Source organism: Danio rerio, chromosome 20 (genome assembly GCF_049306965.1).
Source record: "Danio rerio strain Tuebingen ecotype United States chromosome 20, GRCz12tu, whole genome shotgun sequence".
NCBI classification, from domain to species: Eukaryota; Metazoa; Chordata; class Actinopteri; order Cypriniformes; family Danionidae; genus Danio; species Danio rerio.
The window spans coordinates 41,154,238-41,169,967 of NC_133195.1; the positions used below are offsets into that span (position 1 = coordinate 41,154,238).

The 15,730-nt window shown below is 36.2% G+C and overlaps 1 protein-coding gene and 1 long non-coding RNA gene across 5 annotated transcripts in view; both read left to right on the top strand.

Moving 5' to 3' along the window:
- The window catches only part of vash2 (vasohibin 2), a 49,455-nt gene that overhangs the window by 13,838 nt on the left and 19,887 nt on the right, over positions 1 to 15,730 (top strand). For 3 of the 4 annotated variants that reach the window (XM_005160740.6, XM_073932851.1, NM_001025523.1), the window contains 3 exon segments: positions 2,250 to 2,306; positions 2,522 to 2,596; positions 15,015 to 15,396. In XM_005160740.6, the coding sequence (XP_005160797.2) occupies positions 2,250 to 2,306; positions 2,522 to 2,596; positions 15,015 to 15,396 (514 nt within the window). 4 annotated transcript variants of the gene reach the window in all.
- Positions 11,947 to 14,273, top strand: LOC141379401 (uncharacterized). The gene is made up of 2 exons (XR_012396001.1): positions 11,947 to 12,978; positions 13,110 to 14,273. It is a non-coding gene; the product is annotated as an uncharacterized lncRNA (long non-coding RNA).

Here is a 15,730-nt window from a genome sequence, read left to right on the forward strand (position 1 = left end):
TCAGCATCGATATCAAAATGTGTGCATCAGCAATAGTCACATGACAAGAAATGCAATTTTGAGTCTGACTTCTAATTAACCAGGAGCTACAAAATTGTATTTAATTACTGTATTTATATGGATTATATATGATTTATGCAAAAAATAAAAAATAAAATAGTGTTACACAATTGTGAGAACTTGTGAAAATTGTGAAAACAAGATTATTTTGCTAACCCAACTGGCAGATAATTTTACTTCTTTTAAGGACAAACTCTTAGTTTTAACCTATTTTTTCTGAAGTTGAAAACAAAACCATATTTTTTCTTGATTAGGAATTTTTAGATATTAAGACTACAAATGAGACAAAGCAATGTGCATGCATATTGATTATTCCATTTCTATACCTGAATACTGTTAGACTCCCCAGAAAACGATCAAATAGTGCTATTCAAACATCTTGTGAAACTGTATTCATATCGCAATATTTATCGCAGAATAATTATCAGATTTTTCCAGTATTATGCAGCTCTTATATAGGGCATCCAAAGTTTTAACCGTAAAAATTAGATGTTATGAGACACTAACAAGGTGTGGCTAAATATCAACTTTGATATAAACGGCCTTGGGAGTAAGTAAGTAATGTTTTTTATTTTATTTTATTTTTTAAATACTTTTGTTGTTTCAGAAAAATGTGATGCATACATACTGTATTAGTAACCAAATACCAATCAAAGAACAACTCCCACCCCATCCCGAAAGAGCCATAAAAAAAGTATGTAGTCACATGCAAAAAACAAAAAAAAAAAAACACATAAACAAATAAATGGAAAATAAAAAAGTAACTAAAATAAGATAAAATAATAATAAAATAAAAAGGGCAATTTAGTAAAAATTTAAAAAGATAATTAAGGTTTATACTTCTGTGTCAAGTGACTGGCATAACCCATGCCACATGCAACGCGCGTAGCTGTGCATTTATACTTCTGCACGCTGTCTCTGTTGGTCTGCATTAACACTTCCGATATGCTAGTTGGCAGTGAAGTGTTATCGTTCCTCTGTGTCTAGTTTCTTCACTGGTGTTTTGTTTTTTCTGAATGCTTCCTGAATGTACAAGTGACTCAAACTCGCTCATTTTGAGGCAGGAACCGGCAGACGTGCAACAACTTTAAAACACAAAACAAAACTTTTCATCCGGAGATATGGGTCAATGCGTAAGCTGCGCCGTAGCATACGCGTGAGCTTGACGCAGAAGTATAAATCAGCCTTAACACAGTCACATAGTTTGGGTTTACTAAACGGTCAGTCCATTCTTATTTAAAAAAATGAAGGAAGAAGGTCCAAATCTTGTAAAATATGTGCAGTTTTTGTTTGATTGAGTAAGTCAATCTTTCCATTGCTATACACAAAGACATTTCCCTAATCCAGAGTGACAAAGATGGACTATGGACCATACTCTTCCAGTGAATGGCAATCAGGCGCTTCATATGCAATAGACACAGATTTATAAGCTTCTGTTCATATGACTTCAGTGATAAGGCAGGTGGGAAAAGACCAAGAATACAGATTTTAGAGCAAACAGGGATTTCTTTACCAATAGTTTTAGAGATTACACATAAGTAATGTTTAATGGATATGGTAAAACCAATGCCATGATTACAGTTTGTATCACTATTGTTTGTATAAAATGTTGAAGAAGCCTGTGGATCCTGATCAAACTATATGCAGAATAGTATGTAGAATAGAACAAATGTAGAAATTTCCCACTGTCGACCTTATTAAATGCATTAATAACATTTACTTATGAGAATTTGCAGTAAAGTGTTATTTGTTGTACTTTTTTTGCGATTTAAATTTGTTTGAAACATTTCTTTAACATTTATTTACGGTAAAGCAATTAGTGTAGAGTTATTTTTGTTATTATACCCGTTAAAGAATGCTTATTTTATATTGTTATAATACTATATATTGTGATTTTTAAAACTTCAGCAATTATTACAACAATACAATTTTATCCTAGCAGATGCCTAGATTGCTCTAGCTGCAGATATTTATAATCATAATTTTATTTGGTTAGAATTTTAGCGTTTGTACTTCCACAAATACAGTGATATCAGTGGCGGGTAATGAGGATGTTGGCTTCTACAGGATATTGTTCGCAGCTGTGCATTTTGACACGCATGAGTCACAATGAAGCAGCAGGAAAACAAGGCTTCCTAAATGAGGCATTCAAACATCACGTCCTCTCATATCTCCTTAACTGCTGACAGATACAACCATACGGGAACGCAGTTCTTTGAGATTAAGAAAACCCGACCTCTGAGTGGGTAAGTGATGCCATCATCCTGTCCGTCTAGCCTGTCTTTCCTGTTTTTAGTCTTTTTCCTGTTCCTTTTACTTCTATTTTATGGTCTAAATGGAAAATCCCTTTCTAAAAAAGAAACTTTTGCATGTGTGATGGAATGCATTTACAAAATACAGAGCTTTTATCTTTGTTGAAGCCATTGGTCCTGCTTGACATTTGATTTATTTTGTTTTGAAGGTTGATGGAGACTGCGAGAGAGATGATACGAGAATCCCTTCCCATCAAATGCCTTGAAGCGGTTATCCTTGGGATGTATCCTTTAGCTTTAAGGACAGAATTTTGTCTTATATTCACATAATTCCTCTCAATTGTTAGAATATAAAAATGTTTTTTATTAATTGAATTATAGTATAATAAAAACATAAAAATATAAAACTTACAATGTAAAAAAATGTTGCTTTAAATAATCCATAAATAAGAAATACATAAACAAATAATAATATATAATTGCCTTAGTAACTAATTTTAATATTTAATCTATATAAGACTAGCTAAAACAGAAATAAAAATGTAGTAATGCTAAATATGACACAAAATAAATAAACAAATTCAAATAAATAAATAAGAATTGTAATAAAAATATTAATAAATAACCCCCCCCCCCCCACACACACACACATAATAATGAATAGCATAATAATACAGATATTACTGTATATTAAAGGGTCATGAGCCACCCTCCCCTCTCCCCATCTTAGCAAGGTGTTTTTAGACCTCTAGTTTGAGAAAAGGAAAGTATGTGAGTCCAGTTTTGTTTAGGTGGGATTGTCAAATAACGAAAGAGGGAAAGGGTTTGCATGAAAAGGGGAGTTTTGTTATGTGCAGTACAGCTGATTTTCACTCCAGCAACAAAAACATAGACACGGGAGATGGACAGTGAATTGTAGAGCAGCTTTTACAGCAGATCTGAGAGCTGTGTGGAACTGGAGGATTTTCAGTCCATGATATTATAGTGATATTACTGTAAACTTAGTAATATTCATTTTGACTAAGCTATGTCTTTAAAAATGCAGCACTGCTGACGATACTAACTTTGCCATCTGAATAAACATAAACAAAGAACACTGATAATCACACACTTACCAAATATGGCAATCCACACCAACTAGAATCACATATTTTTTTAAAGGAGACAAGCGACTCACAAGTTGTGGTCTCATTATGGGGAAAAGAAAACAAATTCTTGGTTGCAGCACATTTATAAATGCAACACTGACCCATGTCTCCGAACAATTCTTCTACTACTTGTTTAAATTACGGTTAGGTGGCATGGTGGCGCAGTGGGTAGCGCTGTCACCTCACAGCAAGACGGTTGCTGGTTTGAGCCTCAGCTGGGTCAGTTGCCATTTCTGTGAGGAGTTTGCATGTACTCCCCGTGTTTGCGTAGGTTTCCTCCAGATGTTCCATTTCCCCCCCACAGGCCAAAGACATGCGCTCTAGGTGAATTGGGTAGGCGAAATTGTCCGTAGTGTATGTGTGTGAATAAGAGTGTATGTGTGTTTTCTAGTAACGGGTTACACAAGCAAAATGCATGAATCCTTCACACTCATTCAATTATACAAACAATAATTAAAGCTCAATAAGGCACATTTAAAACATTGAGTTGTTTTTATTTAATGGTGACGTATAACACTCTTGAATTATGGCTAACACTTGCTTTTTCTATCAAAAATCTAGAAATCTAGTGCAAAATCAAGCAAAAAGTGCTCATGGGTAGCTTAAATAATGTGTCGGTGCTCTTTGGGCAAGGGATTCATCAGATTAAACAGCAAAAATTACTTAAAGGCACTCGAAAAATGTGGAAAAATTACTAAAAAGCCTTTATTGACATGGCTATTCCTAAAAACTGTGCCCACAAATTCGGCAATTGCTTGCCCTCATCAGAGTGTCAGTGATCATGTGCATCTGGAGTTTCTTTTGAATACTATGGTCTCATGACTAGAATATCTAAACTATACTAAAATAGTATATTGAACACGAGGTCAACCCAACAATCATTATTAATTCAACATTGAGAGATGAAAAAAACTGTTAATGAAAAAAATAAAAATGATGGTGAGTGTCTAGTGTTTTTGTTTTACCTTAAATGTCTGTCGGTCCCTAAAATGTAAACCAGTTCTTATAAAAGAAATCATCTCCATCAGACACATGCAACTCTGTTCATTCGTGCTGAGGAAAGCCCCGTTCCTCTCTTACTTCCCTTACTGTACTTGATTTCTCCATTGCTAAAATTGGGACTGAGTACTAAGCAGCGATCATCAAAGGCAATGTGCTTCAGATCACTGTCTTCCCTCATGAACCCCCACCGCTTCTCAACTCGATGCTTTTAACTTCAGCTGTTGCTAGGAAACTAGTAGTCGTAGTAGATCCTCCTGAAGGTGGGTGCAGATTTCTGCCTATATGCAGTGGATGCAGCTGTGCCATTCAGTGCCAGTGGGAAGAGTGAGTGTTTTCAGAAGCTGTTAGTGTCATTTAGCCATCAGATCAAGGCCAGGGGTGAACACAAGGTGAATGTCAGCATCGTCTATTCAAATGCCATGTGTCGAAGAAGAGCGTTCTGGAGATTGTGGTTTGTTTCTCTAGAGCTGCAGTGTGGACTTCACTTTGAGTTAAGCACTTCATGGGTCATTAGCTGTAAATAGTTGCTTTCTCTCTGTGTTGAGTTAAGCGGGAGGATGAAGGGTTGCAGTTTGCGTCACTTTAAGATTTGTATCTTTGTGTACAAAACCCCTTTTTTTAATCTACAGTGCTCTAAAGGGACTTCTTGTAAAGAAGATAACAGATGAAGAGGATTAGAGTATCAAAGAACACCGAGGCTTTTGTTGTTGTAAAGTTGCTGTAAGCTACAAAAAAAAAACAAAAAAAACAAAGAAAATGGGTGTTAATGAAATAACATGTTTTAGTGACAGCCCTAAGCACTGCAACAACCTAAAACCAAATAAACAAACAGCCCAGGCTCATTGGAAATACGTGCCTCAGCCTACATTTTTGCAAAACATAAAATACGTTGCTTTGGGTTAGTTTTGTTGCTTGTTTTAGATGACAAATCCACTAGAGGGCATCTGCGTTTTTGCATATTTGAAATGCATTCGTTTTAGCGCAGGGATCTCCAACCCTCAGGTCTCTGTGAAAGAGTTGCTACCGGGCCACAACAATGCAAAAATACTCTATTTATGATCCCATTTTATTGTGAGATTCTCCTTCTAAGATCCAATATCCATTTTGACTTAGAATACTTAACAATATTGTTTTTTATGAGGGCCGTGCCTGTTATGTCACCCACTTAAGATTCAGCTAATACAGCATGAGTGGGAAACAAACATCTCACGAAAGTTTCTAATATGGTTGCAGAATAAGCAAGCTCAATGCTCACATCGAATATAACAGTGAGTTTAATAAATTAGTTTTAGTTTGTTGTTGCATGCATTTGTGATTTGCAGATGTAAAATCGCATTGATCAAATTTTTGTTCTAAATTGTATTTACTTGATGGCACCTCCCCAACCACTGACCTAAACCTTTCCCAGTAATGCTTTCGAAAGTAGTATCACCTTGATTTCATCTCTTTTGTGGAACTGTGCTTCACCAGAATCCAAGCCGAGCTCTCTGCATCATAGTTACATCACTGTACAAATTGAGCTATACCATGAAAACTGACCATGCCAGAAAAGTTGTTCATAAGGGCAGCAATAAAGTAGATGAGGCAAACATATTAGTTTATAAATCATAGGCCATGTTTACACTGTCAGGTCTTGATGCCCAATTCCGATTTGTTGCCTATATTAGATTTGTTTGCCTGTTCATTTATACATTCTTTTAAATGTGACCCATTCATGTGTTTACACTTGCTATAGAATTTACGATGCCGTGCATGCGTAAAGGCGGGTTTTAGCATCTGCGCCACACTAGCCACCATGGAAGAAATTGTCTTGTTTTTAGCTCTGTGGAATATGCGAAGTTCGCCCAACTTTAAAATGATTTTGAGGCAGAGAAGGAGGGAAAGGCCCGTTTGTGGCACATTTTGATGACGCAATATGCTACCTATCAGATTTTCTTACGAGTGTAAATTTTTATGTGGAGTAATGTTTTATGAAGCTGTAATATCGCCCTAACCTTCTTAATCCCTAACCCCAACCTTGGGACTATTCAAGTAAAGTGTTGGCAGCACAATCTGATGGGTACGTAGGATAAAATGACAGAACACCAGTTATGATCTCTTACTGAACCAATAGCGCTCTCCTACTGATCTTGTACTTAACCAATAGCGCTAACCAACAGTTGTCCACGTCGCAATCAAGCTGTACCGAAGAAATGGTTAGTTTGGAAAACCCAATAGACATCAATAAGTTGTTTGTGGTATTTATTTGTAAAGGGCTACATGAACATAATCATTTATTCATCAATAATATGCCCCTGTAAGTATCATTAGTATAAAAAGGAACCAAAGTTTTTAGCGTCAAGCTTCCCAATAGCATTAATTTTACCTAGAAACTGCAGTCAAACGGATGTTTAAGTGCGTTTTTGCAGTTTCACATAAATGTAGCCTATAGCATGTTTTTCCAATGAGCCTGTTTTGGGAATAAAAAAAAAGTCAGTGGTCTGAACGGGATGATCTTGGCCTGCTTGCAAGCAAACAAACTCTGGACCAGTTCACTTAAGGTGAGAAAGCAATCTGGTCCAATGGATGCTCAAACCACTGTACTTTGCTTTTATATCGCAAGGTGGAATATTTGGTTTTTAATTTTCACTGCCTTCAAAGTTTTGGATAAAAATGTCTTATTTTGTAAAAGGCATCAAAGACTGTCTGCATATTCAATGAAAAAACAATCCGGGAAGCTATAGCAGAAGTAGTAATCCCAGCAGGTTTGGGAACGCGTGTGCTGCAGATAAGAATGTTGAAATCCACAGCGCTGCCGTCGAGAGGATCACATGGCCCTGCTGATGGGTAATGTGATCCTCTGCTGTCTTCTCATTACAGCACTGCTGGGGGGTTTAGTGGGTGTGTGTATTTGTGTACACACCACACACACACACACAAAGAAGGTACTCAAAAGAGCTGCAGAGGAACAAAGTCTACTGAAAGGGTTTGTGTTTACTTCAAATAACAACAATGTTTTGTGTGCAAAATAATACAAAAAGAAATAATTGGCTCGAGTTCACTTTTTTGCTTTCTCTGTGGCTCACATCTTATGTATGAAGCACAGAACAATATTCTAAAAGCTAAAAAGTTTACCATTCTCACAACTGTTCATGATCCAGTCAAACCCTGATGAATATAAATCGGTCTCGCCCTTTTTTACTCTTTATTTTTAGTTTTATTACTGTTTTGACCTATACACTACAATTAAATCCACTAGATTCGTCAAAATACCTCCAGCTTTAATTATATTTTGTAATTAGATGGCAAATGGATGAAATTATATGATATAAATGTCCACCTCACCTGATTTATATCACCACATTACCTTGTTATACAATGATAACCAATTAAATTTAAACAATTAAACTTATTAGCTAATATAGCATGCACATATATAAAGAAACCACATATCGGAGTCATTAGATGCCAGAGTCCCATGCAATCTGTTGATCAATGCGATGGGAGCATTTTTATGGTTCAGTACCTATGTCTTCAACAGTGGTGATACTTTCAATAGTACGGGCAGTGTATAACCACTCCTCGCCACACGACATACTGATCCAGTGCGATCAATTTTCGCCAACAAGTAATCCTATCCACCTTTTGTCCAGTTTTTAGTTGGAAATTCAAGAAAACTTGAAGCACTGTAGCCGTTCAGTTCTCGTAAACCTTTGCTCAAACTCTTTTCTACATTCTAAAAGACCATTTTTATTTAAGCCTTATGCAGCTAAAAATAAATAGGACACATCATTACCTAAGGATTATTCTAATGCACAGATTGCGCTGTTGTTCCTGTACAAAATTTAGTCATTCTTATTCCTTTAGTTCGATATATTATATTATATTGTATTATATTATATTGTATTATATTATATTATATTATATTATATTACATTATGGCGAAGCAGTGGCGCAGTAGGTAGTGCTGTCGCCTCACAGCTAGAAGGTCGCTGGGTCGCTGGTTCGAGCCTTGGCTCAGTTGGCGTTTCTGTGTGGAGTTTGCATGTTCTCCCTGTGTTCGCGTGGGTTTCCTCCGGGTGGTCCGGTTTCCCCCAAAGTCCAAGGCCATGCCGTACAGGTGAATTGGGTAGGCTAAATTGTCCGTAGTGTATGAGAGTGTGTGTGTGGATGTTACCCAGAGATGGGTTGTGGCTGGAAGGGCATCCGCTGCATAAAAACTTGCTGGATAAGTTGGCGGTTCATTCTGCTGTGGCCACCATTGGATTAATAAAGGGACTAAGCCGACAAGAAAATGAATGAATGTATATTATATTATATTATATTATATTATATTATATTATATTATATTATATTATATTATATTATATTATATTATAAATTAAAATATCTTATTCTATTAGAAATTATTATATTATATATATTATTATTATTATTATTATATTATTATTAGAAGTTATTACATTATTTTAAATTATTATTATTATTATTATTATATTGTTATTATAAATTATAATATTATATATTATTTTTATTATTATAAATTATATTATAAATTTTATATTATATTATTATTATTATTATTATTATAAATTATTATTATATTTTATTATATTATATCATATTATATTAGATATTGCAGTTTTGTTTTATTTTATTTTTTTACAAACAAAGTAAATTTATATATATTTTGTTTGGCCAATTCACCCATTTTTTTCTGGATTTCTCAATAAATATAGTTTCAAAATCACTCAAAACTGAATTTTTGACCAGCAGTGTACATATACCTAACATACATTCTTTGAAAACAAGTTTTAATGTATTTGATGTTTAATAGAAAACAAGTAATAAAATCTAAATAAAATCAGGCCATTTTAGTTTGTGGAATGTTACTTTTTTGCAATTTTACTCTAGAGAATGGCCTTTTTTTGTTTATGCACCACTAGGCTCATTGATTAATAGATGAATACGTTTGTGTTATGGAGTACCAGCATATTGTCTTTGAAAGGCAGATGGAAGAGAAGTGAAGCAGTCCCTGGACACACACACACACACACACACAGATTTGCGCTATGTGGCAAACTTGGCAGCTTGTTGCGATGCCCGATAGCAAAAACGACACTGGTTACTGACAAATGTGATGATAATGATTAATTTAAAGGGTGCTTGCAAAAGAATCAAGCATCATTTCCTCATTTTAGCAATCTCAAGGCTACTTGAATTCAAGATTTAGCATCAGAAAAAAGAACTGCAGTTTTCTTTTTTGTTTTGCTTACTTAACAAGGATGTTATACATTAATAAAACATTTATGTAAGTGTACCAGAATTATTCAAAGGCTACTTTCCCTGCACTGAATGCTACCAGTTGCCCTTACATGATTAAAATACACACTTAAAAGGATTTACCATTACATAAAACAATCCATTAACACAATCAACCAATATTCAAGAGAATAGATCAAATACAAAAACAAGTGAATTAATTCAACTCTATTTTCCAATAGCAACAGAAGACAGAGAACAATACAAACCACACAATATACATTACAAAAGACAGTTATGCCAATACTTCCTCAATCTAGTAATGCACATCAGTAAGACTATAAGATTTGTCAGGATCATTAAACTTCAATTCTGAGAATTCTCCAGTTAACAAATAGGTTTATACATCAAATTTCTTATCAAATGATCAAAGTCTTACCGAATAAATCACTTGCACTGCATTCGATTGTTTTTAAGCAGAATCCTCATACAATCATTGTACGCAACCTGCAGCTTAAGGAGACTCTTTTTTTTAAAAAAAATTATCCTACAAAGGAACTGTATATAAACAACTGCATTGTGTTCTAAAGAGTTTTACTTTAACCTGCTCCAAACACGTATAAAACTTTCTCACCAGCATATTGGCTAGAACATATAACTTTTGTCCTTCCCTGTACATATCATTATCATCAGTAATGATATGCACTAAGTATTTAACAGTTTTACTAATGTTTAAAACTTGCCCTGACAAAATAAAAACAAAACAAAACAAAAAATCTGGCAAAATCACATTTCGTTGGTTTTATATATCATTGCTACACTCTTTAGTATTATATTGCACATCATATCTCTTTCTGTAATCTGCACAAATATTAAGCAGCTGCTGAAAACTGATATGGACGTAGTATTTGTGATGTCACCCATAGGTATCTGATGAACACAAATGAAGCTACAAGTGGGCTTGGCCAACTGTCGCTATTTTGTTCGCACGTCATCGCGCTGACCGGGGGACACCAAAAAAAGGGCAAAGAGGCGGAGCGTGGGTGGAGCTACAGACACCTGCTGGCATTTTGCTTAGACTGGGTTTTCTTTTGGAGAAACGCTTAATACTTCATTACTTGTGCTTGGTTGTATACTATATTAATAAAGTGTTTAGTCTTTTAAAAACACAGCTGTAATACATTGAGCCACTAAACATTGTTCTTATTATGTTTTTCTACAGGAGGAAAACGCAAATTACTTCCAAGTACTGTGTTAGTAAATGCAAGGCTATTTATGAAATCCAGGCATAACACTGTTTGACAGTGTTTCAGATGACAGTGTTTCAGAGCCTACAGCTAATCAATCTGTCAGATTCTGGAGTGCATTACAGGTCTAAAGAAAAACATAAATGGTGAATGATTTTAAATAAAACAAATACATTTATAGATGTGGTATATAAGAATTTCATTCACCTGGGAAAGGGGGGCCACTTGAATGGTTTGTTAACACAATTAAGTGCACAGCATGCCATATCATCTGATAATTGTAGGAAATAATTCCAAAAGGCAATTGGCTGTGTAAAGCCACATAAAAACAAAAACAAAAATATGATGTATATTTAGCGGAGTTCAGCAGCTAATCAGCCGGAATCAGCTGAGGTGATGTGACTGTGACCAGCAAGACCTAGCTGCCACTCAAGTGGCCACGCACTTAATTATGCAAACCTAATATAACTCAAAATAAATTAAACGGATAAGTTATAAAAAAAAAAATTACCCCCTCACAGTTGTCATGAAGTGTAATATTAGCTATATAGACCAAAATTGTTTTTTGTACCAGGCTGTAAACACATATTTTCTGCTGTAAAGTTGGCCATTTTAACATTGGGGTCAATAGAAATGTGCTCTATTTTGGAGCCAGGCCTAGTGGAATTTCGATGAATTGCAGTTTCAGTTACTTCTGCATTAGCTTCATGAGGGAGAGAAGCATGTTGTTGCTTGCTGAAAACCAGCGCTACTTGTTGAATAATAATAATAACAAAATGCGAAGACGGATTGTGTAATGTATACCTTTTCTTGTTTTGTTTCTCAAAAAAAACAACAAAAAAAACCCCACAAATTCGGGCAAACAATAGTAGGATAGCCAGTAAATAAATCCATACTTCTAATTTTTACAAAGTACAAATGAACTACTTCTTTAAATGAACCCTGAAAATTGTATAGGTATCTACATCTCTGGTAATTGTCGGAAAAATTTTTAAGTGGTATAAAGAAAATAGATAATAAAAAAGATTATAAGAGGGGTGAAGTTAGCCCATGAATAAACATGTAAATCAAGCATATATTTGCATACTTAATCATATTTTCCCAGCTCCACAGATTATAGTTATATGATACCCACCGAGGACAAACACCAGTCATTTGACTAATGTGACAGTTGGCTTGGATGTCAGGAAGAATTATTATAACTATTTTAGTAGTTGCAGATGAGTCCTGGTGTGAACTGTGCTGATACGCTCACAGTCTGGTGACTCCTCATGGCATTGACTGCCGCATCATGTGTGGCCATGCCGCAGTGAGCACTGATCGCTTACATAAGACTACAGAACAGATCAGGCGGATGCAAAGAAAAGCCCAGGGGGAAGGCCAGTCTAGCCGAGTGTCTGCTGACCAAGTCACTTCAAGGAAAAGGAAGGATTTGGTTTGACTTGAGAAGATGTTGTTATATATGCACCTTCATTTGTTTAATGGTATTTTTTTAAACTGGATTTGATTAGTCATTGCTACAATGCTAGTGTTTATGGTGTTTATATTTGTAACTTTTATAGAGTTAACATCTATCATATAGTTAACATAATAACTTTATATTATATAGTTAACATATGGGGCGTCACAGTGGTGCAGTGGGTACAATCGCTTCACAGCAAGAAAGTCGCTGGGTCAGTTGGCATTTCTGTGTGAAGTTTGCATGTTCTGCAATTGATCGTGTGGGTTTCCTTCCACAAGTTTAAAGTTTCTTCGGTTTCCCCCCACAAGTCCAAATACATGTGGTATAGGTGAATTGGATAAGCTAAATTGTCCGCTGTGTGTGTGTGTGTGTGAATGAGTGTGTATGGATGTTTTTAGTGATGGGTTGCAGCTGAAAGGGCATCCACTGCATAAAATATATGCTTGATGAGTTGGCGGTTCATTGTGCTGTGGCGACCCCAGATAAATAAAGGGACTAAGCTGAAAAGAAAATGAATGACAGTTAATGTATCATTAAAAGTAGGTTGGTATGCGTCAAGCGCATAAGTATGCTACGGTGCAGCCTACGCATTGATGCATAGCCCCTCGCCGTGGCCTTTGGCGTTGCTGACGCGTACCTTTCAAAAAAATGTAACGCGTACACGTAGCACAAGCTCTGTGATTGGTCAGCTTAGTAGTGCTGACGAGTTTGGATGGAGGTGAGAGCCGCGCGAGCGTGATGCTGCAGGTGTCTACAAGTGTGGAGACTCATGAAGGAGCTCCGGATGGAGACTGCTGTTTTGTTTTTGCCTTATGATTAAAGTTGTTGCATGTCCATCGGTTCCCGCCTCAAAATGAGCAAATTTGAGCCACTTGTACATTTAAGGAAGCGTTCAGAAAAAACTAAACACCAGCAAAGAAACTCGACACAGAAACATAAACACCTACTGCCAGCTAGCGTTTCGCAAGTGTATTGCAGTGCAAAAGAAACATCGCGCAGAAGTATAAATGCACGGCTACGCGCAAGGCTTGCGCCGTGGGTCACGCCAATCATTTGATGCAGAAGTATCCACCAGGCTTCAGGCTTTATAATAATATGTTGCTTGGTTGCTAGTGAGTACTAGGTGGTTGCTAGGGTGCTTTTTCTTTTCCTTTCTTTTCTTTTGCATTCATTATGTGTTTTGTTGCATCCCAAATGACACACTATACACCAGTGTTTTTAAACCACATTTCTGAAAGACCACCAGCTCTGCACATTTTCCATGTCTTTTTAACCAAACACACCTGTTTTAGATTCAAACGCACCTGATTCAGCTCATCAGCAGAGCCTGAAAGACCTGTAATGGATGTGACAAACAAAGTAGACATCCAAAACATGCAGTGTTGGTGGTCCTCCGGGAACAGACGTCAGAAGTCAGACATACTGTACACTGGTTTGGTGATTCTAGGCCTCTTTTAACCTTTTTTTTTCAAGGGCAGGTAAATTTGGGTGTCATCAGCATTGAAATTAACTAACATCCCATGCTTCGTAAGGATGGACCCCAGAGGAAGTATACAATGATAAAAGAGAGGGGCCCAAAATAGAGCCCTGAGGAACTCCAAAATAAAAAATAGAGCTAGATGAAGAAAAACCATCAAGAAAAAGAGAAATTTTCAGTCTTTCATTGCAATATATAAGAATTTTATGATTAATTGTGTCAAATGCAATGCTTAAATCTAATAATAAAATGAATGCACTACTTATACTATAGAATGGCAAATAACAGAGCGATTTGGGATTCACCTTTTTTGTTTTAAATGTGATTGCTGGGAATTGTGGGTGTTTTTTGCTGTATTTAGAATGGGGCAGGATGTCAGAAAAATACACCGGGGGTTCACTCTCTCAATTTTTGTCAATTTATGACAAAAATAACAATGATTTATAATGAATTATTTAGGTTAGCTGGTGGTTTCTAATGCAAATGTTGTTTTTTCCAATGCTATAGTGAGTGTGAGCATTTCTATGCAGCTTATAAGGTATTAAAAATGGTTTTTACTGCGTTATGTGGTTGCTAGGGAGTTCTGGGTGGTTGCTAGGTCATTGCTGCAGTGTCCTTGTTTGTGCTTTCCAACTCAATGGCACACAGTGTTATGAGTAGATGCTAAACGATTGCTGTGCAACGTTAAAGGTGTTTATTGTGCTGCTTTTCAAAACAAACACACTAGTGTTTGCTGTTCTCTGTCTTATTAGAGTCTCAAATGAGAAATCTGTCAGTTCATTGCCCGATTAACAAGCACAGCAGCTTCTTATTGACTTAAAGTAAGACAGCAGATGATTGATTTTCAGGCAGTGCGAGTAAAAAAGTTCACTTACTGAAAGTTCAAAGACAAGTCAGATTTGAAAAAATCAATAGTGCACACCAAGTTAAGAGAGTATGGGGAGATTTTGATGTGTTTCATGAAACGCTTTGCTTTCATTCTGGAGTAGTTTGCCAATTAATTATCACCTCATTTTCAAACAGCTGCTATTTTTAGGCTTGAAAATTATTCTGATTTCACCCAACTTTTTTGATTAAATGCATGTTAAATGAATGTGAATAAATTCCTTGACTTTATCCCATTAGCTATCTAACCAACGGTTTAACTTCTGTGGAACGGTTCCCTATCAGCTTTAAAACCCAATTCTCTGGGCACCACTTCCATCACGTGGTGTTGGGCGTTTACTGTAACGGCCGCTATGGCACCCTGGGCATGAGTCGACGTACTGACCTTATGGACAGATCTCTGAGCTTTCGTACACTCAGCGAGTTGGTGTTTGACTTCGAGGACTCGTACCGCCGCTACCAGCACACCATGAAGAAGATAAAGATTGGTCTATATGTACCGCACAATCCACACGTTTTCCAGCCTATTGAGTGGAACTATCTGGTGATAAATGCCAGTAAGCAGGCCCGTGAAGACATGCGTAAAGAGCTGGAGAAGCATGGACGTGACATGAGGATGAAGGTGAAGCACATTATAAACTATATTTGATTCTATTATAGATTCTATTTATGTTTTAAATTTGATTTGATTGGTACATCCACTGTTTTAAGTAGTTTTAAGATTGCTTATATTAAAATGTTTATTTGATTTGAATATATTAAACCTATTAACATATCTGCCATACCAGCCAGTCCAATAGATCCATCTATCCATTCATCCATCCAGTGGCATTCCATCCATCCATCTATCAATCCCAATTCCAAACTATCCATTCAGTTGTCCATCTGTCCATCCATCCATTCCAGTCCATCCATTCCCGTCTGTCCATCCATCCAATTCGTTCCATCCATCCGTC